This window comes from Falco cherrug, chromosome 5 (genome assembly GCF_023634085.1).
Source record: "Falco cherrug isolate bFalChe1 chromosome 5, bFalChe1.pri, whole genome shotgun sequence".
In the NCBI taxonomy this organism is placed as follows: Eukaryota; Metazoa; Chordata; class Aves; order Falconiformes; family Falconidae; genus Falco; species Falco cherrug.
The window spans coordinates 31,736,198-31,759,741 of record NC_073701.1 but is presented as its reverse complement, the minus strand read 5'-3'; the positions used below and the strand labels follow the sequence as shown (position 1 = coordinate 31,759,741).

The window sequence follows — 23,544 nt, the reverse complement described above, 5'->3', positions numbered from 1 at the left end:
AACGGTCCTGGAGATCACAGGGTCTGGGGGAGTTCTTAGCCAAAAGCTTTCCATCTAGAAAAAAAATAGCTTTGCTGTTTCTCCCCTCCAAAGTTAACCCTCCCCATAACTACTTAGAACAACTGTCTGCAGTTGTGAACTCCTCTTCTAACAGGGAAAGCTAGAATTATGCGTTTAAGGCTGCAAAATTGCTTGATCACCAGCTACTTAATTGTAGGAAGGCGTGATTCGTTCCTCGCCCTCTCACATTTATTCCAAGCCCAACTGGCTGTGGGGAGCAAGAGTGTTCCTGTGTTACTCTCTCCACTGAGCCGTTAGGGTGGCCCTGGTCATTTACTTTCAATAAATAGAAGGGAACAACAGGAGGTTCCTCTACCTTCAGGGGTATAAACATTTCTCAGAAATCAGAGACGGATTTCTTCTGGGGAAGAAATGTCAGCAAACTCCTTTCCTCCCTCTGTAGCAATTCCACCATGTTCTGTCATAAATTCTAGGACGGTCCCTTCCAAAAAGGGACCATTAAATAGGTAACGTCCAGGCAGAACAATGTAATACTGAAGAGTGCTTTTACAAAGCAAATTTAATATTGCAAAGTGATCTGCAAGCCCTGGAGCAAAATAACCTGGGTGAGGCTTTGATACACATGATTGCCAATCTTTTTGTTTTCCAAGAGCACTTTTCCAGATAGGATGTGGGTTTATGGTTCACTAGATTCCCACCAGAAAGTGGTGTTTATATTTTGATCCACCTTAAATCAATTTAGAAAAATATACTAGATATAGGTGCTTCTGATAGTTCTGTGTCATTAACCTTTCCAGCTGTGCTGTTTACATACATCTGTGTGCCTCCTGTGATATAATCTGTGGCCCATCATCCTTGTGCAATGATTCCCTGCTCATCAATGTTAATCCAAAAGCCTCAACTCTATAAACTCAACTTTAAAATCTGTCCACGCTTCAAAATTCTAATTTTGAAAATTGGATGTTAACCCAAAATTCCAGTGGGTTAATTTTGAATTTGAGGTGGTCAAGCAGTTTAGTGTTGGGTTTTAATGAGCATTGTGGTGCCTGAAGGTATGGACATTTCTTCAACAAAAGAAAGACTCTTCCTAAGTTTTCCTTGTACTGTTGTGATTCTCATGGTGAAATAGCACTTCCTTTGTTCTTTGGACTGCAGAACCAGGAGAGCAAAACTGGAAGATCCACACAATACTGGGAGACTTCACATGTGTGGCAGAAGGGGCATTGTAAAGATGTGCAAAACTCTCAGCAGTTCTGAGGCTTCTCTGAACTCACAGAAACGTGAGTGAAAGAGTGAAAATAAGCCAAATTACATTTCTTTACCCACATCTTCCTCAAGCAGAACATACCAAAGAACAAAAATGCCTTGTCAGGTGGCTTCTTGGAAAAAAACTAGTTCTAAGAAAGAGTTCAAACAATGTCTAACCCCATTCCTTGTTTAATGTGAATTACAGCCTTGCACTGATTTAGCACCTTTCACCTAAATGTGCAAAATCACTTTAGAGACTCTGGTAATTGCTGAGGTTACCATTATTTAGCAATTGTTTAGCCGCCCATTGCAATAGTTTGCAGCAGTTACTCAGAGGGTGTGAATAACCCCATTTCCAATTTAAATTATTGGGAAGAAATACGTGAGACTGTGTCATTTTCAAACTGGAACTAGATCCAGGTATCAGGTCTCTACACCTCTTTTCTTAAGGAAGTCATAAAGGGTTTTTTCTAACAAAGTAGCCAGAATCTTGGTTTTGCATTTCATCCCAAATCAGTGCCTTGAATACTGTGCACTCCTACTTCAGAGGATTACTTCAGTGTGGTTCACTGCTTATTCACAATGAAAAAACAACATTGAATTACAGTCCCTCTCTGCTGCCCCAGGTTAGCGTTTTACATGACATCAGCAGCTGTGGTAGCTGTGAGATCAAGCTTCAAAATTAACGTGAAATCTATCTTCCAGTTTTTGCAGGGGGAATCTGTAATACCCATGTAACACTGAGAACTGTAAACTTGGGGCTTGTGAATTCGTTCACTCCTCTTCAACCTGACTTGCCAGTATTTTAATTAGTGCTAAACAGTCTGTGCACAGACTTGCAGAGAAATTAAAAGACTGACTGACACAGGATTTGCTTCCAGTGACTTTTCCTCTTTTGCACATGTGCTGTATGGAGCTGTGCTGTTTGGAAGCTGATCAATAATGATTGCACAATTCTAACCTTATTTAAACTATGATATAAACAGACATGATAGAAATGGATGCTACCAGGTTTTTCCTACTTAGAAGTGAAGTCAGCTTTCTTCTTTCTGCTCCACACCCCACCCCCACCCACCCCCGTTTGTGTGTGTGTGTTTTTTTTGGTTTTTTTTTTCTCCTTTTTGATTCCAGCAAAATTGTAACCTGGAAGAAAAGCAGTTAGACTTTGTGAAATCCCAGTTCAGTGTAGCATTTGGCTTTAGTAAACGTGGAAGCCAAAAATAAACATCTGCTTGGCAACTTCACCAGAAGTTAACTGTAAATACAGTTTTCATCTTTTCAGTGAATGTGGCATTCAGTGCTGGTTAACATCCATTAAGGAGGAATGATCCACAGTGGAGGTTGTAAAGCAGTTTTTTTCTTTTAAATACAGTTATGAACCTCCATTGCCTTGGGGAAATCCCCTACCCCAGTTTCTTTCCAGATATAATTTCTTATGTGCCAAAACATGAACTTCCCTTGAAAGCTTCAAGGATGGGATATTTGTGAGTTATTAGGCTTTGGAAAAGAGATGATCTTACATCGATCTGTGCATGACAGCCCCAAAACTTTAACTTGGCCATTTTTTTCTCTCGTTAGTCCTTTAGAATTAGATCATAAGCCTCTTTTTTTGCAGGCTGGGTTATGAACATTTTAAATATTGCATCTTTGTATATTCAGAAGGATAAGGAAGTGAATTAGGAAAAATGTAAGCAGTCCTACTCTTTTCTCCAGGAAGGTGAACTGAGCAGTCCTACAACTTGGGAACTCAGTAATGCTGTATGCAAAGCTTTTATTTTGGGAAGGGAGAAGTTTTTTTGGTATATTTCTGACATATCAGTAGACTGTCCATTTCTGAATTCTGCAGCCCTCCCTTCTCCCTGTTTTCAAGATTCACTGCCTCACTATGAAAAATCAATAACCAGGTTGCTAGCTTGTGTTTTCAAATGCTATTGGAAATCAGATCTGTGCTAAACCACATGAATGCTTTTTTTAATTCCTAGTGGTAAATCACTCCTGAAATGTTTAATACAGAGCTCTGTAAGATCCATCTGGTGGTAAGAATTCTCAGCGTTAAACGAAGAAGTATCTGCCAGATAAATTTGTCAGAGGAGAGGCATAGTGTAAATATGCCAGGCTTCATATATGTTGGTGAGGATAGTGGGTACCAAACAACAAAGGGATGTAAATTTTCCAGTAAGGCAGTAGTTACTCAGGAAATGTGCTCACAAATCCTGTTAACAGGCACTGAATGCGGAGGTGAGGAAAGAAGTGGAGGAAGGGTGTTGTACATGTTCCTCCTGGCACCCACTTTGTATATGTATGGCATAAATGTGTTCATCTGGTGCCTTCTACTGCTTATTAAAACTTGGTTCCACAGGTGTTTTTCTCTGTGAGTAAAGGGGGAACTGGAAAGCAAATACAACTCCCTTACCTAGTGTTCGTGATTTTCTTTCTTGTTTGTTGATTCTTGTTAATTTATCTTCACTTGATGAATCATCATTTATATTATGATAACAGCAACTATGTCCAACATAACCAGAAAAGGAAAATTAAACCTGAGGTAACTGTACCGTGGTTCTCCAAGAGGCACTGGCACATTGTACCTCAGCAGCTGATGCAGATAGAATGTTAACATTTATCACGCTGGCTTGGGACTTCTTGTGCCTTAGCGCGAGAGTGAGTTTCTCCACAGGTAGTGTAGTGATAGAGTGGCAGTAAATCAGCTTTGGTTTTTAGAAATACAACCTTTTTTATGTGGCACACTGGGAAGAGGGGAATGAAGCAGAGAGGCATAGATGTTTGCTATATGCTTTTGCCATACAGAGTGAGGCAGCTGTAAAAACCACCCTTGCCTCTTAAAAGCAAATGAACTTGAAAGGTGCACTGTGACACGTGCATCCTCACCCTTTATGTGCGCAGCTGCTGGCTCACAACAACAACAACAGTGTTTTGTCCTTGGTAACATCCATGACATGAACAAACATGCAATGGAACAGAGTAATGGGGCAGAAGCCCTGAGATTTAAATCAGCAGTCTCACTGGGTGCAGATGGCACCAGTTACCGCTTTGAGCAACTCCCCTGATTACTGCATAGTTTGCCAACATATCAAACAATAGAGTTGGGCCGTTGATAAATAATTAATAAGGATTTTGTTGCATGCTTGTCTCCCAGGCAGTATCGCCATGGAGATGATCAGGCTTTTAGGATCTAAAAAGTAACAAAATCCAAAACAATGGGATTGTGTAGACCTTGCGCTTTCTGTGAAAGAGAGAGATCTCAGAGATGTGTTAGCAAAATGCACAACACCAGGCACTAATTTTACTTCAACTCACAGTGGCCTTTTGTCCAGCTTTTCAGTGAGTGCAAGAAGTGTTTTCTGTGATTCTGCAGAAGCTTGTTCTTAGAACTGCATGTCCTGCATGATGCTCTTTGTTACTGCATTTGGCCTGGGATTGGAGTCTCAAGGTAGGGTGTGTTTTTTTTCTAGCAAAGGACACAGCAAAGATATACTCGTGTAGGATGAGTCTTACAAGAAGTCTGCATGAGAATACCCTTTGCAGAATTCTTTGGATGCTTGGCTTCCCTGTAGGGATATCTGCCCATGACTCGTTCTTCCCACCTGGAAGGTCCAGAGGCCAGATAGGCAATTATTCAGCCCATCCCCAGCCTTTCCTTTCTCTCCTTTGTATAACCTCTGGAAGTGCTGTTTCAATGCAACTGCATTATCAGCACCCCCCTCCTTATCACTTGATTGCAGCAACCTCAGGGACCACCCAGTTTCATAGCTTTGTTTCTCTTCCTCTTGTGTTGGTGGTGTCTGGGCCAAAAGCCATAGGCAGAGACTCCCCTGGAAAAAACATAATACGGTGCCAGACTTTATTCTTTCTTGCTCAGCTCTGTGGAGCTGGAGAAAGAACAATGTGCCTTTTCTCTCCCCACCCCCAGACATCCTCTGCTCTCCCTTTCTCTTCCCCCCTGGTTGATCCACCTATTCTTTACCTCCCCGCCCCTGTTGGCACTTGACTATTGCATTTCCCACCTCGGAGTCTCAAAGAAAGGAAGCAGAGCTGTGAAACCAGCTGGGCTCACCCACTTCCCATTGCTGGGTGGGGATGGCCTCAGTTCACAGCTTTTGGAAAGGAGAGTTTTATGTGTATTTAACCCTCCCCTCCCTCTTCACCCAAAGAAAATAGTTTTAAATAATTTTCTCTAAGCTGCATTTTTAACACATGTCTTGGTGGCAGCATGCTGGTTTCCCTTTCTTGGGGGACTGTGCTCTCTGTCCTGATGTCATTTTTCTGACTCTCCACAATAGTATTGCAAGAGCCCACTGGAATTTGCTCGAGCATGGGCGGTATGCACAAGCGCTGGAACCAGCTTAAAAGTCACAGCCCCCGCGGTGGAAAAAACCAGTTTATTCATATCTCATCACAGTCCTAAAAATAGCCTTGATAGATAATAAAGAGTGGAAGATTGTTTTCAATGGGACTGAATGTACTGCATGCAGAAATTGCTGGGGAAGGGTGAGTGTTCAGGTGGTCGGCCTCAGTTACAGCACTGCTGGCTTAAAAATCTGTGACTTTCTGCACTGTGGCTAATTCTACCTTTGTTTATATTCACACACCTCGGCTGGAAATGAGGGAAACATAGGTTCATTAGATTACAACAAACACATGAACCAACTTCCTGAAATCAAGTGAAACAACTTTACGCTCTGTTGAAAATATAGCTTTGTTGCTCATCGCATAAATGATGATGCCAGCAGTGACTCAGCAGACGCAGAGTTGTGATATGGAAGTGGGCACCTGCTGCCTGCCATGGCCTTTGCCAGATACAGAAAAATATCTCAAAGTCTAAGTATGTGATGGTCTTGATCTGCCTCTGTAAAAAAGAAAATTCCACTGGTTTTGCTCTGCCCAGTGGCTGAGAAGCTCATAAAGGAGGAGAGATACTTCTCTTACAGATAGGACTGAATGTACAGAAACCTTTGCAATAGTCATATTTTTGAAGTTATTTATAGTTCAATTCAAGGTATTTGTACCACACAAAAGCAAAGGAACATGAAGTGTGTTGGAAAATACTGAATAATCTCTCTACACCAGTTCATAGAGGGAGTATAAATCCTTTTTCCAGCAAATGGAGACAGGTAATTTATTGCAGCCTTGGAGAGCAGCTTATTTCTCCACGCTTCCTGCCCAGCAGACTCTGCAAGCTGACTCACAGAGGGATGGGAAGCCAAAAACTGTGCTCCCTCTTTCCTGTATGCTTCTGGAAGGCAGAGCAGCAGTGGAGCAGGGACTGTGCCCGTGCAGAACCATTTGGAAATGCCTGGCAATATTAGAGGTTCACAACCCCCTGCTTTCTCCCTTGTGCCATGTGTTTTGGAGAGGGTGTTCTCTCTACCTGCTTCTGAACAGAGGCTGGTACCAGAACTGGCAGTGCAGGTGCAGGTGGAGGTGGTTTCAATGCATCTCTGGTGCTCCTTTCTCCCCCTCTATCCCCGTGTGTGGAACCATGTTGCCATCAGAGCTGGAGAAGAGATACTGAGGATGTTCCTGGTGTGTACAGCTGGTATTGATCCCCAGAGGGACTATCAAATGGCCTAGTTTTGAGCTGTGACGCTGTGACCTTGGTGCTTATGCATATATTTAACTTTATGTGTGTGAGCTATCCCACAAAAGTCAACGGCCTGCTCACATGTGTGAAGTTATGCATGCGCTAAAGCGTTTTGCCAGATTGGATACTGTGTCTATAGGGGCTCTGGGTGAACTTGAACTTTGTTGGGGTGAGAGGCTTTAGATTTCATTATTAAAATCTGATATGTTACACTGTCTGAGTACAAGGTCTTGGAGTTATCTCATTAAGACAAAAAGCTAGGAAAAATACAAATTCCTCCACTAGTAAAGTTACTAAAAATACTATAATTAAATTATCTAAGTCTTAAAACCAGTAAAATATATTGAGAAAATGTGGTAGAGATACAAGTACAGTGTTTTGAGAGTACCGAAGGGACTAACAGCACTTTCTCTGCAGATCTTGAGCTGGAATATTTGGAGTAGTTAATGTAACTGATGTAAAAAAGCATGTTGCGTTTGACCCTACTCTTGATTCATAGGCTGTGACCCTTAATAAATTTTGATGTTGCACACAGTAGAGCTGTTGCTTGCAGAGAAAGCAAGGAAAGTAAGCAGGCAAGCAAGAAAGAAAAGGACCTAAAGAATGAACAAACAAGTTCTTTCATAAGGTATTTCTCAATTGAGATTATTTCTTATTAGCCTTAAGTTGTTCGAGTTCATCATGTACCATATCTGGCAGCAGTCCTGTAAGTGGGGTTTTGAAAAATGGAGACAGCTCTGTCTGGTGTTAAGAACATAAACTGTATTTTCTGGAATATGTTTCTGAGTAAAATACGTTTCATGAAAGAAATTCTATTATTGGTATTTTAGAATAGCTGTAGGAAATAGCTGTTTTACAGCCTGATACCCTAACATACAGCTAGGGATCTTACTTTGTTCAGAGAGATGAAAACAATGAAATGTATAATAAATACCTAAAATGTGATCATGACTTGTAATGTTTCCATTAAATACTACCAAAAAAAAAAAAAAAAAAAGAAAACTGGACTGCTTTCTGTTTTGTGTTGTTTTTTTTCACATCAGTAAACTTAAGTCGAAGTACCCTTGCTGACATGGTTGGAGGGGGCTGATGCAGGTGAAATCCTTTTCTTAGAGGGGAAGAACTGTCCTGCTGCTCCGCTAATCCTGCTTTGGGATGCAGCCTCTGACAGTGACAATCCACTGACAGTGATCGCTCACTGTTTGCCCTTTTGGACCAGGTCACCAGCAAGGCTGTGCGCTCTTGATAGCCTTTGAGACATGGAGCCTGTCCTATCCACTTGGGCATTGCGCAGGCTGCCAGGCAGATGGCGCAGAGTAAAAAGCGTTTATTGAGATGCCTTCAAACCTTTCACTTCCCTGCAGCTCTTTTTGAAAGGAAAAATAGCAATTGAACAGGGGGAATGGTATTGGAAATCAGCCTTTAAGAAAGAAATCAGATGGTTTGTTGAACAAGGCGCTCCTGTGGTATGTTGCAGAGTTTGGGAGAGAGAAGCAGGCAGCAATTTCTCAGATGCTGCTGTCCTAATTTCCTTTAGGAGTCATGTCAGCTTTCTGTTTTGATTTCCTCATATCCGAAAGGTGGACAAATAGTGCTGTTTCATCGCTAGCCTCCCAAGGTTTAATTAATAAATGGCTGCACTCTGCTTTGAGCATCCTCACGTGCTATGCAAATACAGTGATATTATTTCGTTAGTACACGCGAGTGTTGGAAGCCTCGCTCCAATATGGAGTGCTTGTGCTGGTAACAGACTGTGCCCCCGCTAAAGGGCCGTTGCCTCCTCTGCAGCGCTCTTGCTGTTTGTCAGGGTTGCATGGGGTGGTTTGTGCATGGGCAGGTGGATGCTTAGCAGGAGCCAGCTGCCCTGGCTCTGTTGACACTACTGGAGTTATGATAGTTCACACCTGGCGATTGTCTTTCCTTGTTTCCAAGTGCTGGTCACTGTGTTCTGAAGTAGCTGAGGGAGGGAAGAGAAAGTCCTGAATGTTAAAACCCGAGAGATGTGTTCAGCGTGCATTCTTTCCTTATGTTGGGGTGAGATCTTGCAGCCTGGATGTCACTGACAAAACCCAAGTACCTTGACTGGGCTGCTGAATTCTACCCCTGCAACTGGGAAGTGATGTTTTCAGGAGAGCTTAAGAACCATCTTCAAAATTCGGTTAAACTTTTACAAATAGCCTTTATAAATTAAGGCTCCTAGGTGCCTTAATCACTTTTCAGCAAGGGGTGTGAGACCGTAAACTCTCTGGTCCTGTTGAAAAATATGTTCCCAGGCAACACATCTGTTTGCATTTGAAGATTAATCTCAGCATATATTTTACAGAGTGTTGCCACGCTTTTCAATCACATTTGCATTTTTGTATCTAAAAATATATGTTTTCATGTATGCAGTTATTCCGTGGAGGCCGTTTGCAGTAACTATGTGTAGACGTACAAAAGTCCTGTCTGTGAAGTACAGTCAAGTTAGTAGGAGATTGGCGTGCCCTCTGGGGTGCCATTATTACTTTACCAGCCATGAATGGTGAAGAATTTGCTCCCTGTTGTATATCTGACAATGAAACCCTTCTTAAATTCTTCCTCAGAGCCAAGTACAAGGCTGTCTCTTAATAAAAATGTGTTTTTACCCATGTCTATATTTATTTCTTGCAGGAATGCACATGCTGCTCCAAGAGCCACCCACATCCTTCTTGTATACAGGGTGTATTTGCATTTGTAGCCTGTCCCAGTGCAAACATGGGAAGGGGGAAAAAATCCAACCTCATCTTTAGCATTAGTTGCCTTCGCCATCTCTAGAATTACTTGGAGATTATCTTGATCATTCATTCAATTAAGATTGGTTGTAGTATCTTTCTAGAAATACGTGCCACGTAGGTAAGACCATGGTTATATTGTTACTTTTAAAATCTCTATCCCAAATGTTTGGGTCAAGAGGAAGAAAATAATTCGTTTGGTTTTAACATGCAAATCTTGAGTTCTGCTTTTTGTTCTGCTGTCCCAAATTAGGGTAGCACTTGAGCATGAGCTTGATTTTGAGCATGTGCTGAAATCTTTGGGAATTAAAGGGGATGGGACATGTGCTTAATGCTTTTTTGAGCAATGTTGCTTTCCCGAGTCCAAGGCTTTGTAGGAAACCTGGTCCTTTAAACTAGTTCCTGTTTATGTACATTTCAATTTTATAATATTGTAAGTTTTTCCCTTTTTTCTTCAATGTCCTCAGTGCTACATCATATAATGAAAGCAATACTGGTCATGCCACTTGCAATTACTGAAGCAGGCAGTGAAGGAACTTGGGAAATCATGTAAATCACAGATTTACAAGTGTTTTCCCAGGAGAGATCCACACTGGTTGGTTGCACAGAACGACAGAAATTTTGTTTACCCATAAAAGGGTGGTCATCTCAGCAGGTCAGTGATGTTTTTCAAAGACATATCGTTGATTTTAACCTAGCTGGTAATTTATTCCTTGAGCTCTGGCTTACAAAAATAAAGCAGGGTGAATATTGAGTATAATAAAGGTTGTGCTGCCATTCAGTGCGCACAATGCCCTCACCTTCCCTCTCCCACCAGCTTCTCTCCGTTGTTGGCTTCTTCATTTCTTGTAGGGTATGAACTGACCTCCGCGATAATTTATGGCGTTGTTCAGATAAGCCCTTTTTTCACAGGCAATACACATACACACACTCACAAGGGCTGTTATAATTTGAATTTATATTGCAAGTTTAGCTATCACTTCCTCTGTTCCCACCCTGCCTTTTGGAAAGATACCCAGTCACACGATGTGCTTGAGAAAAGGTTGCTGATTGAGGAAGGATGCAGGAAGGATATGGTTTTGCAGTGATTGCATAAGTGCAGTGTAGGTAGGACCTGAAAGCCTTGGGTTTATATGAGGACGAGTTTAGATATGAATTTCAAAGAAGAGTATCTGATTTTTAAAGAAGTCATAACTCCTGAGCAGTTTGCTTGCTTTAGAGAACCGTGGAGCAACCCATATTAATGTGATCCTTAATGTATTAACATGGACAAATAGAAATTTTTAATTGGTATCCTGAATTCCCTGCCTCTGTTCCACCAGAGATCTCAACTTTATTTCAGAGAAATTGTCTCCAAAGCTTCTATTTGCAACTGTCAGATGCAATCATGTCTAAGCAAATGCGCTTCCCATCAAAACCGTTTGGGAGTTTTGCCATTTGCCTCACGTAGAGAGTACTTAGGCTAACACAGAGATCCTTCCAAAAGATGCTGTGTTCCCCCCCTCAGTGAAGCCCTAAGACCTGAAGACCTTAAAACTTCATGTCACCCATTACTGTAATGAGAGTGTATTTATTGCTATGCAATGAAGGAGCTGGGGCATGGAAGTTTGTATTTTAAAGCTTTGTTTTGGTCAATCCATTTTCTGCCGGCGTCTAACATCTGTATTTATTTTTTGAACTCTTCTTAATGGATTAGATGCATCTGTTCAGTTCCAAGAATAATGCTTGATTTCCTGAATTTATAGGTTGCAATAAAATCCATTCGTAAGGACAAAATTAAGGATGAACAAGATATGGTTCACATCAGACGGGAGATTGAGATCATGTCATCCCTCAGCCACCCTCATATCATCACCATATATGAAGGTTAGTGAATGCAATTCTCCTCCCTGACTGCTCTGTTATATTCTTGCAGACATGATGTTCGTGTTTCTTGAGATCATGCACCAAACTGCTACTCCTAGTGTAACCCATCCCTTACCAAAGAGACTGTTCTGAGCACTACATTCCCTCTGAACCACCAGTGGTTCACAGATGCATAACCCTTTGCCTGGAGGAGCTTCTTCATGTGTGAATTGAGTGCTGTGTCTGTGGCAGGTGGGAAATTGTATCACGGCAACTGCTTGCTCCTGTTGGACAGTTCAGTTTAATTTCACCCTCAGTCGCATAGCAGCCTGATGTCCGTTCATGTCCCCAGCCCCTGAACCAGTCCTTTTAGGTTTTATTTTCCCTGGACTGTGCAAGACAAGTCTTGTCTGCTCTAGGCCTTTGGTTCTCCCTTACCTGCCAGTTAGCCTTGCTGGTTCTGTTGTTGCTCCTTTCCCCCCTGAATCCCAGCATCCGCTTCCTATCCACCTCTGCACACTTTCCTGTTAGTCTGATTGCTGGCGTATCATTCCCGTTTCCTTATCCTGTCTTCCCTCTCTCCTTTCTTACTGGGACAGCGCTGGGAAGCCTGCTAATTCCTGCCTCTGGGAGCTGCTCCCTGGTCACACAGGATGGAGCAGGAAGCCAGGGGCATTCCTCCCTGATTTGCCTGTTTGTTTGTTTATATATTTATAGTGTCACTCTGTAGTAAAATCTGCTTCTCCCTCCTTCCTTCCTTCCTTGCTTCCTCAAGTAACATCCCAGCTCTAGCTGGGGTGTTCAGACTGGGTGCGTGCTAAAAGACACCGGCCAAGAGGTCTGTTGCTGCAAGAAGGGTGGCCGCACGGTGGACCTGGGGTGTGGATTCTGGAGGTTCAGGGGGACCTGGGTCAGGCAGCCCTGTCCCTGGGAATTGCCTCTTCCCTTATGTGCAGAGCAGGCAGCCTGAATTTAGCCCTACATATTTACATATCCGTGAGGTAAATGCGCAAGGTGATGATATGTATATGGCAGCTCTGCTCTGAGAGTTAATACAACTGATTAAAACAAGGGCTGGCTTGGCGTACGGTTACAGTATCGCATATTGAGTTATTCAAAACCATGTTCTTATACTTGAAAAGAGATGAATATCTGTCTTTTTATTGAATAAACTCATAACAGGATCTGGGAACAGAAAAGGGGAGGGATGCTGTGTCAGCATGTGGGTTGCAAATGGAGCAAAAGTTATTTCAAATGTGCACAGGAACTCAGAAAGAAAAAAGATTAAGCATACTGTGGTCCTTTGACCAATTGCCCTTCTCTTCCTTACTTTAAATAGTTTTTACTGAGTTAAAACATTTGTAAAAGTTAAAAAGATTACAGCATTTTTAAAAAGCAGACAATAAGGTCCCGTGGGAGCAAAACTTTCCCCCTGGCCCTGTGGAGGGAGGAACAGTGCTTCTGTAGCAGAGCCAGTAAAGCTCCACGATGGAGGGTTCATCCTGTCTGCAGGAGGGTGAGCGTCTATGGCAGGTGATGTTGTGGTCCTCTTGTGGTCCATCAGCCAGCAGCAGTGCTTTGTGGCGATAAACCTGGAAGCATTTTTTTCTCTCATTTCTGAGTTTTCCATTCTGTTGCTGGTTTGTTTCCTTTTCTTTTTCTAGAAAGCAGAGCAGCCTTTCATGGCTTCTTATGTGTTTAATTCCTGGCCTGAAGGGATGGGCAGTAGAAGTTACCTTCTTGGTTGGACTGTAGTCCATTAGAAGGAATTACATAGAGCAAGAGCGGTTATACAGCTCATTCAGCCTTTCCAAGCAGTTAGAGTTGGTATTCGGCCTTCACAGGCAATACTATAACTTAGATATGGTGGCACTGGGAAGACATGTAGTTGTACAGCTGAGTCCAGAGGAGAAGTTACGTACTGCCCAGAGATAAGGATGTGAGCTCAGGGGTCCTTAAGAGTGTGGTTCATTTTAAGCTGAAGAATGTTTGTAGTGAAGGGACTACATCTAGGACTGAAGTATTTGTATCCTCTTGAAGTTGGATTTTAAATGCATTGCTATTGCTCCTGAGTGATGCACAAAAAATGTGATAGTGTTGCTATCCTCTGACATAAAATGTTGAAGTTATTCAGTCCTCGGGGATGGGCTTAATGTCACCAAATGTGAGTCATCCAATATTTAGGCAGTTGGTTTACACTAGAAGTCTAGTGTCCCTCTCTAGTCAAGAGAGATCAGCATCAACACAGGGTGGTTTGCTCCCTCCTGGGAGATATTTTTTCAGATAGGTGGGATAAATGACATACTGGAGGCTCCTGCTTGCTATAGGTGGAGTCTAGCTGACTAACTTGGATCAGATGCTTAACTTTTAAACTGAAGCCACCCCACAGATATTTTTATTCTCTCTCACTAATTTTTACTGTAGGTTTTCAGACTGCTGTGCACATCTGACAGCACTTTTGTAGGGGCTAGGTTGCACAGATCTGCCTAGCATGGACAATGCTGTATCTCCCCGTAATATCTTTGAAAGCTCTTTGTGTTGCATTTACAAACATGTGTTTTCCTTAAGCAGGATCCTTGTTTAGGTACCCTTTTGACCTGCCTGCTTAAAAACAATTAACCTCTGAATTTGTCAACACAAGCTTATCTTCTTCTTCGGTTGTTTTTTTTTGTTTGGTTGGTTGGTTGGTTGGTTGGGTTGTTTTTTTTTTTTTGATACCAAGGAAATTTGGAAGTCCGAAAACAAAGCTTTCCAGTTTAGAGATTTTTTTTTTTTGGTTTTGGTAACCTAATCAAAAGGCACGAACCTCGGCCATTACTGTGAGGGCAGATGTACAGTTGTGACTCCAAAGAAATTCCATCCTCTCAGCAGGGCTCTAATTGGCAATCTGTTGAGCAGGGCTGCAAGGGAAGTGCTCTTTCAAGTGACTTTAAACTCCTTGAAAGGGACTGGATAAATGAAGCTGGCTTTGCTAGTAGTGTTCTGATTTCAGCACATAAATTTTAATTTATGGAATAATGCCTCTGTCCATTCATCTGTCTGTCTCCCCCCTGCCCTTCCCCGTTTCTTTTTTGCCTTGAAAACTCCAGGATTTGATAATAAAGCCTTTGAGAACAAACATATTTTTCCAGGGGCAGCCTGAGTGCAAAATCTATCTCATCTGGCAATACTTTATAAAAGTTAAACCAGGGAAAGAGCATCAGGCCTGATTCTGCAAACATTTAAACATGTGTTGGACCAATCATGAGAGTGAAGTTACCTTTGGTACGTTCAGGAGTGAGCATTTGAGTCTTTGTGGTGTGAAATACAGAGCCAGTCGTGTTTCTGTGCTGGAAGACTTGTCCTTGGTCACCACAACCATACAGAAAAGTTCACCCATTTGCAAAACACGCTTAAAAACGATCAGATTATTAGTTAATATGTTTGTAGAAATAGTTTAACAAATATATTCCCTGAAGAAGTAATAAATAGTATGATCACAGTTTGGTGCCCGTGGAACTTGATGGCATTAACGTGAACGAGTAGCTGAAGGAAAGCATGTGCTGAAGTGCTTTGCTGGAATGGGGCCAGGATGCTTAGAACAGTGCTGGAGCTTTCACAGCAACAAGGCACAAAAAATGGATTTCCCATGTAAGAGGGGCTTCTTACTTTTTTTTTTTTTTTTTAGGTTGCGTTTTTGGTACTTCTAAGAAAAAGCACAGAGATTCTCTGGCATGTATCTACCAGTCCACAATGACTTGAGCTAGGCTGCATGTTTTGTAATCAGGAAACTGGTTCAGCTTTGCTGTACTTTCACATCCCAAAGGCAACAGAAGAAGATTTGACAGCGTGTAATGATGGTGGCATAGTACTCCAGGATACTCATCTTACTTGCCCAAATACATGTTCAGTTTCATGCTTTGTGCCGGATTTCATGTAGCAAAAAGCAAATGCATGTTTCATGGTGTTTCAGACACAGAGAGGCTTGTCTCCAGTGCAGGGCTCCTTGAGTTGTGTCAGTCAAGTCACCATGTTGTCAGCAAAAGCAACTGCATTGCCAAAAGTCTGCGTGGGTGGCAGCCGGCAAGGTGAATGGATGTGAGTCATTGCAGGCAAACTGTGTGTGTCCCCAGCAGCACCAGCTCAGGCAAGTGTCCCCCACTGCCTGCGGCCATGTGCACCCTGGGATGGTGCTCGGGGCTCGGCTGCAGCTCACACCATCAGTGGGTTTGTGCATGGGCAGAACAGAGTTATGTGTCTCAGGCTGACACAACCCCAGCCTCTGTCCCAGCCTCTGCTATCTCCTGGTTTTCAGATGTAATCAAAACAAACTTTGGTGCTTGATGACTTCACCCCTTCTGTGTGCAAAACACCTGAAAGAGTCAAAAGTCTCTTAAAAACATCACGTGGATGACTGGGCTTTAAACAAGAATGAGGAAAGTTGGAAAGCTGGAATGTTTTTTTTTTTTTTATGTAGCCAAGAGAAAGTACTTCAGCAGTGACACTATTTAACCACATTTCTAATTGTTTTCCTCTAATTATGTAGGCTTTTGACCTTCAAGTGCTTTATTCCCATTGTTTCCAGTTGATAACATCCAAGAACATAAAGTAATATTTCAAGAGTCTGGCGATCATAATGAAAGAAATATAAACAAACTTAACTCTTTAGTTACCATGCCCTACCTTTATGAATTTCCTGTCATTCAGGGTAATCGGCTAAACACTTTGTCAGACATGACATGAACTCAGACGTGTGAGATCACTGGCTGCCCCAATTCAGATGTCAGAATGATTGCAAGCAATGACGACATTTATTTCCATCTTTCTATTTACACAGTCCTCCCACTGCAATGTAAATGTTTGCTTGTCTGAAGTTCCTCAGCAGTTTGTAATCATAATTTTAAAAACCGGGGAATTAGCTCTTGTATTCTTTGCTGAAACAAAAGACAATTAGTGTAACATGTTATTGTGGCCAAATTAGCAACTCTCATTTTCCTTTCCTTTTTAAAGAGTAGACTGTCAAAATCTGCATATCCTCAGTCTCATTCTCTGAGAAAGAACCTCAGCAAGGATAATGGTTCTCATTCTGATTTAATCTCCTCACTGGGGAGTAAATTCTAGCACGCTGTCTGATGTAAAATGATTATTGCAGGATCTTAACTACACTCCTTTAATTTAAGAAGAGATGCAATTTGGCTGAATAAGACCATAATTCAGAAAAACAATTTAACATAAGCTTAGCTTTAAAACACATACATATCTCACACTCTTCCATTATGATTAAGCATATGCATAAATTTATGCATATACAGAAAGTGGTTTTCTACATTGGACCTTGAATATTTTCATGTCTACTGTATGCATTATTTTAAGAGTAATATGATAATAATGATAATAATGATAATGATTATAATAATAATTCCAAATAAAAAATGCGCCAAGGGGCTGTAAAACTTTCAAAGTAGTCAAGAACACAGAAGATGCATCAGGCTGAATTTCTAAAGTAAAAAACAGTTTTCAGTACTTGCATGTCTCATAATTTGAGCCTTATTACACAAGTGAGGTAATTGGGTCATACATGACTTTTCTGAATGAAAAGGTTATTCTAGTCTGCATCTCCAAAATTAAAAACAAACTCGCTTGTTCTTTTGATTTGGCTGACCTTTAATAAAAGAGCATTTTGTAGCAGTGGAAAGGTACTTCTGTCTGCGGCTGTTAGGAGAGTAATAAAAATACCGCTGAATGGAAAGACACCAGATGGAAGGAATGTCAACATACTGGAACTAATTTAGGAGATTGCTCTGATAGAGAGCAAAGGCATGAGGAGAATTCAAATGGTTCCAGTGCGAAGAGATTGGCTGAGAATGGCCACCCCTCTTAAACTAACAAACTAAAATCCTTACCCCAGGGTTACATGTAAACCAAATGGAATCAGCCCACAAGGAGGTAGTGCATTAAAGGGGGAAAAAAAAAAATCCAGCCCGCTCGTTTGACTTTAGCATCCTGTAAGCTTGGAGGAAGGGCAAAAGCCTTCTACTTTGTTTTGCTTTTTGAATTTGCTAGTAAGTCCAAAGCAAACTGTCCTAATAGAGAGGTGTACAATGTACTGTTAAATCTTTGACTGATGTTTGCAAAACCATGCTCATGTGGGCTTTCAACACTTTTAGGGTGAAGTCTATCTTAGCATTTAAGAGAGACAGTGAGTATGTTCATCCAGTGTCAGACTCGTCCTGTGGAGTTTCAGCGGTGGTGACTTCGGTGTAGCTAAAGGGAAGAATTTAGCCATAGGGTTGAAAAGAAAAGAAGAGAGCTGATCACCAAGAGGTCCCTATGCAACCCATACCATTTGGAATATGGAAAGCTGTAGATAGAAGCTGAGTTCATAATTTCACAGCCTCTAAATATAAATAAGTGGAGAGATTATATGCAAGAATTATTGCTGTAGTAGAACAGCCTGTGAAAGAGACAGATTGTTGACGTTACAAAATGTACTTTGTCTCAGATATGTCTTTGGTAGTGGGAAGTGAAGTTCTTTCCCAGTTTCACATTCATAGTCTTCAATGAGCTCTGAAGCCAGCAGATTTGGTTTCAATTATCAGCCTAGAAGTATAGAACTTTGTCATTTAAAAAAAAATAATAAACACACGCATTAGAGTTAAGGGGGAATTTAAAGAAAAGCTGTAAGAAATCTTTCTTTGACCATTGCATCTTAAGCACTTGCTGCTTGGGTAGAGTGTTGCTCTTGGCCTCTGCTAAGGCTCTTGGGGTGAGCAGACCAAGTCCAAGCAAGCTTGTAGCCCACTGGAAAATGCAGTTTCTCCACATTGTCGTGGCCCATGTACATTAATGTAGTGCTTTTGCTCACCTCCTGGAGGTACAATCACATTGTTCCTTGCACCTTGTGATACATCCCGTTCCTGCTCCCATCCTGTTCCTGATGGGCTCTCACAGTGCTGTCCCTGCCTCCTCCCCTGTGGCCAGGTAGAAGTGTACGTAGCCATCTCAGAAGTCAATCCTTAATCCTGCAGTCTCTGTCAGCAAAGGAGTGCTATTGTTTTGCAACCACTACCCTGCAGCACTTGACCATCGTGGCTAAGGTAGTGCAGCAGCCCTCCCACCACGGTGAGGTCTTGCTGCAGCTCTCCGTGTAACTCAGCTTGCAGAGTGCTGGAAATAGAGTGGCTCAGAAATAAATGACACTTGTAGCAAGCATTTCTCCTGCTGCTGTCTCCTTTAATACATGGAGCTTGTGCCTTGTATCGAAGCAACCCACATCTCTTGATTCGTGATTGACAGGCCATCTCTCCTGCTACCGCATCTGGGTGTTGATGGTGACAGTTCTCCACTGACCTTATTTGGCCAATTGTTTGCAGAGTATCAATGGTTGGAAAGAAGTAAGAACAGCCCCATCTTCCTTACACATAACCTTTCTCCTGCCCTTGACCTTGGTCAGGGTTGAGGAGCAGGCATGTACGGCATGGCCGTCCCATCAGTAGCAGGCTGTGGGATGTTCCTGAGGTGCAGCATTCTGCTGAAGCCATGCTTCGCAGTTGGCAGTAGGTGCAGCCAGGGTTTAGGCACACTTCTAGGTGGGGTGAGTTTCAGAATGAATATGCAGTAGGATGGCAGGTAATAAATCATCTGCAACAAAAACAAAGAGTGAACCAAACAGCCCCAGAAGCTATATGGAGGCAATCCGTCCATCATCAGCCTGCAGGTTACAGCCCAGGTGTTAACAGGGCAGTATATTTATTACCTCATTATTATTTGCAGTAAGTCAATCCAGCCTTTAATTAATGCCCTCCTCTCCCCCCAGCCACTGGCCACAATGCTTTCTTGGAGCATATGGTTATAAAGCTACATACTGTGCTCAGAAGGGAAATTCAGAGGTGTCTGTATGAAACCTGCCTGGCATCCTAACTACTACTTTGAAAATTCATTGTGTGCGTGGCTGATAGTCTGAGACTTGCCAGAATACCACCTTGTCACGTGCCTGATAGTTTTGACCACTGAATTCCTCTTTAAGATTGTGTGTGTGTCTAGATGTAAAACCTAGTGCCTTTCCGCTCCCTTCTTCAGTGGCAGCTCTCATTTAAGATGTTTTTGTCTGCTGTTCAGTTCCCTCTCTGCGGGAAGGTAGCTGCATGCCCTCTCGTGAGATTCAGCTGATACAATGGAGGTGCTCTGAACCGAAATGATGCAGTTGTAAGAAAATACCTCCCCCATCCCTGGAGAAAAAAAAAGATTCTCCATTCACCTCTGCTCCTTGGTGAAGAGATGGATTGCTGTTTAACTCTGTAATGTTCAGCTATGATGATGCTGAGGAGGTCTCTGTAATGTCATCTAAGTCCAAGGGCAGTGTCCTTCTCACAATGCTCCCTTGTGAAGAAAAAGAATGTGCCAGTTTGTCCTGAGTACACTGATAAACTGAAACCCAAATACAAGTTACTGGGTTGCTTCTATTCTCATTGATTCTAGTGCAGTTTTACGACAAAAATTAAAAATTTGGAACAGTCACTTATGCTTTCCTAAACTCAACTTTAAGGTATTATCTCAGTTTCCTAGAGGGCATAAGAGAAGGTTTAAGATGGAAAGTACCTTTAAACATGCATTCCACCAAACGGAGTGCTTTCTGCTTCGTTTCTTTAGAAATGCAGGAGAATATGTCTGGATCAAGGCTTGTATTAATATGGCAAATTTTAGTCCAGAAAAATTAGATTCTGGAATTTGTAATTGGAGAACATCAAGGATGATGTGAGAAAGCTCTCATGACTGAGTGATGAAGGCAAAACTTTAACAAAAACACAGTCTGGAAGAATGCGCCATGGTAGCAGGGCTGTTACTGCTGTTACTGTCCTCAGCAGCACTGAACACTTGGTGGGGCATCAGCGGTTGGGACAGTGGGGTGGGAAGAGTTGAGGGCCCCTTTGACCCCATCTGTGCCCCGCTGGTGAGGCAAATGTCCCCCTGCGCTCAGGGTGGTCCTTGGCTGGTATTGTTGGAGTGTGCACTCCCATGAGAGTCCACTGAGATCAGTGATGCCACGTGGCAGCTTTGCCTCTATGTTCATGATGTAAAAACCCCTAACTCATTAAATCAGGGTGGGTTTTTTTGAGGAGGTGGGGGATTGTTTTGGGGTTGTTGTTGGGTTTTTTTGAGGAGGTGGGGGATTGTTTTGGGGTTGTTGTTGTTTGTTTGTTTTAAATAAAAACTCTTAAATAAGAGCATTTTTAGTGATTTGTCTCAGCCTACTGAAACTCTTTACCTTCCTAAACAACCCTGTATCTAACAAGCCTTTCCAGGCTTAGAGAAACGAGTGTGTGCATCACTGCTTTATTGGTAGCACATCACTGCACTTCCCTATATGGCACAGGGCATGCTTAGTTTTCCCAGACAATATCATTCTGTCATTCTTGGAGAGGATACTGTAAGTGTAATCCATCCAGAGACGGCTCTTCCAGTTTCTGAAGTTTATTGCTAATGAGGATGCACATAGGATGCAATCACTGGCAGGAGCCTCCTCTTTGGGATACCGTGAGGCCAGCAGACAAGTAAGCGGCTGGTTTTATCTGGCTGTTTGCTCTCCCTTTTATCAGAGCTGTTTGGCTGGGCTTCAGGGGTGTTAGAGGGAACTGCAGAGGCTTTGGCTTGTGGAGTTGAGTGACAAGGTGTGAGAGGACACGAGACAAAGCCTAAAAGCAGTAAATATCTGTGTTGAGAAAGGCAGCTTCACATTCCACTGCAAAAGCTGAAGTTGTTTTTTTTTTTATTTTTGTTTTTTTAAACGCTAATGACTACTGGCAGAGCTTTGCTAAAGATAGGAAGGCATCATTCCAGTAGAGCTGGTCAAAACCAGCATCCATTTGTAATAACCCCTGTAACCTCGTTGATTTGCAGATGCTTTGCTGCCGTTGTGACCTAGCCTCAGCAGGCTGCTGCCACAGATAGAAAGAAAAGGAAAATCACCATGTTTTAATATGAGCAGTGGTTATTTACGGCAGGTGCAGGAAGTTTCCAGTGGATTTTTGGTGTCAGAATGGAAAAACTATGTAGCAGCCAGGGCACTATGGCAATTTGAAACTACTCACAGTCTGCTTTACTAGATTAAATATTTAGTTATCTGCAGCTCTCAGTGAAGTTCTTGACAGCATGTGGCACAGAGTGCCTTCAGTCCTAAAGAACAGTCAAGTTGTGACGTGTATTGGATGAATGTTCCTTGCACTGCTTGTATGGGAGTTACACATTGCTGCCAGCTCTGCGCAAGTGGCAAAGGATGTATGTACAGCAGATGATGGGACACGCAGTGGAGGCAGGAGATAAGTAAGCTTGAGCATGAGTTGCGTGCATGAGACAGGGTGCAGAGCCATACTGACAAGAGCTGTACAGCTCCAGAGACATTGGAGCCGCTTCTAGCTCAAGTTGCTGTGCCCACCGTGCTGTTGCACAGAGCTGGGCTGGAAAAGGACACATACATCAATTGACTTACTGGATTTTGATGGTAGGTAAGAGCCAACCAACAGTCGTTACAAGCCAAATGGCAATCCTGTATCAGCCAGTCGTTGGAGACAGTTTATTATGCTTTCTATTAACCCTTTCCAAATTATATGAAAGCTCTTGTTTTCTTTGGTCCTTTGGCCTCAAGAGGACTATTGGTAAGAGGCAGTCCCTGTTGGGACAGGTGTTAGTATTCAGGTGTTGCTGGCACAGGTATCCACCTCACCTCATTAGGATCAAGTTGATGTTGCTGCCCTGTGACCCTGTATTAATAGAGGCAAAGAGCCTCTTTCATGTAGCCATATGAAAGTGAAGATAGCCTCCACTTTCCTCTCTTGATCTGAAATATTGTAAACTTCCTCTGAGAAAAATTTAGCTTTGGAACTTGGTTTTTGCAGTGGGATTGGTAATACCTCTCTCCAGGCTGCAGTGGTGATATAGGATGGATTCAGTCATTCTGAGTCTTCTTCACTCTTTAAAGTGTCAGTTTTCAAACGTGTTGAATCAACAGTGGTGTTTTTTTCTTTTATCTTGTGCAGTGTTTGAAAATAAAGATAAGATTGTGATCATCATGGAATATGCAAGTAAAGGAGAGCTGTATGATTACATCAGTGAGAGGCGGAGATTAAGTGAAAGAGAGACAAGACACTTCTTTCGACAGATAGTCTCTGCTGTACATTACTGCCACAAGGTGAGCAATATATTTGATATTAAAAATGCTATTTGAAGACTGATTAGTTACTTATATATGTTAAAGCATGTCTGAGGCAACAGCATTCATTATTAAGTATCACAGCATATGATTATATTAGTGCAACAGATCATCATTAAAAGTGCTACAGTAGTTCACTGCCTGTTTTTAAGGACTAAAGATGTTTTCCTGTGTTACGGCAGATACCAGCCACTCCCTTACATTAGCCCTACATTGCATTTTTGCCTTTGAAATAATTCTTCTGACATTAAAGAAAAAAAAATTAACAACATTAACTAGAAAAGGCATCCCATAGAATTTCTACAACATTAATATTAATACATTCAAATGAATGATAGTTTGCAATTTGAATATACAAGTGAGCAACTTTAGAATAGGAGATAAGATATATGAAAGAAAAAAGCCAAGAGAAGGGTAGGAGTTTTCACGGATGAGCTTTAGTATGCATTCATTCTGAATAGGCAAAAGTAACTTTTCCAGATGTAGCGGTAGCACTAGAAAGATGCCTTTTGCTAATGACTTTATCCATCATGGTACCCACTAGAATGACAATTTAAGCAGTTAAATGCAAGGTAGCTGACTGGCTGTTGTCATGGTCCTTTTATCACTGCTTATGAACCAACTGCATAGAGCCAAAACTTGCATGAAACTAAAGGCAATGAGCAGATGATTTTTTATTTGGATTCTTAAACACTTTAATCTCCACTTGCATTTTGATAAACAAAGGAGGTTTTCAAAATCCTCACTGTGCAGCGCTGAAAAGCTGCACACCTTTCCCTGTGCAGTTAATTTCCCCCAAATTTCTTTACAGAAGGCTCTGACCTAAACCCAGCTTGTTCGCTTCCATCCCTAACATTTACAGTGCTTTAGGATTGTAACTCCCCCAATCCACATGG

At 42.0% G+C, this 23,544-nt stretch overlaps 1 protein-coding gene across 1 annotated transcript in view; it reads left to right on the top strand.

The window, feature by feature from the left end:
• NUAK1 (NUAK family kinase 1) overlaps positions 1-23,544 on the top strand; it is a 48,934-nt gene that overhangs the window by 12,864 nt on the left and 12,526 nt on the right. Inside the window, exons 2-3 of the mRNA XM_027815998.2 lie at positions 11,364-11,484; positions 22,476-22,627. Coding sequence (XP_027671799.2) covers positions 11,364-11,484; positions 22,476-22,627 — 273 coding nt within the window. The remainder of the gene's footprint in view (positions 1-11,363; positions 11,485-22,475; positions 22,628-23,544) is intronic.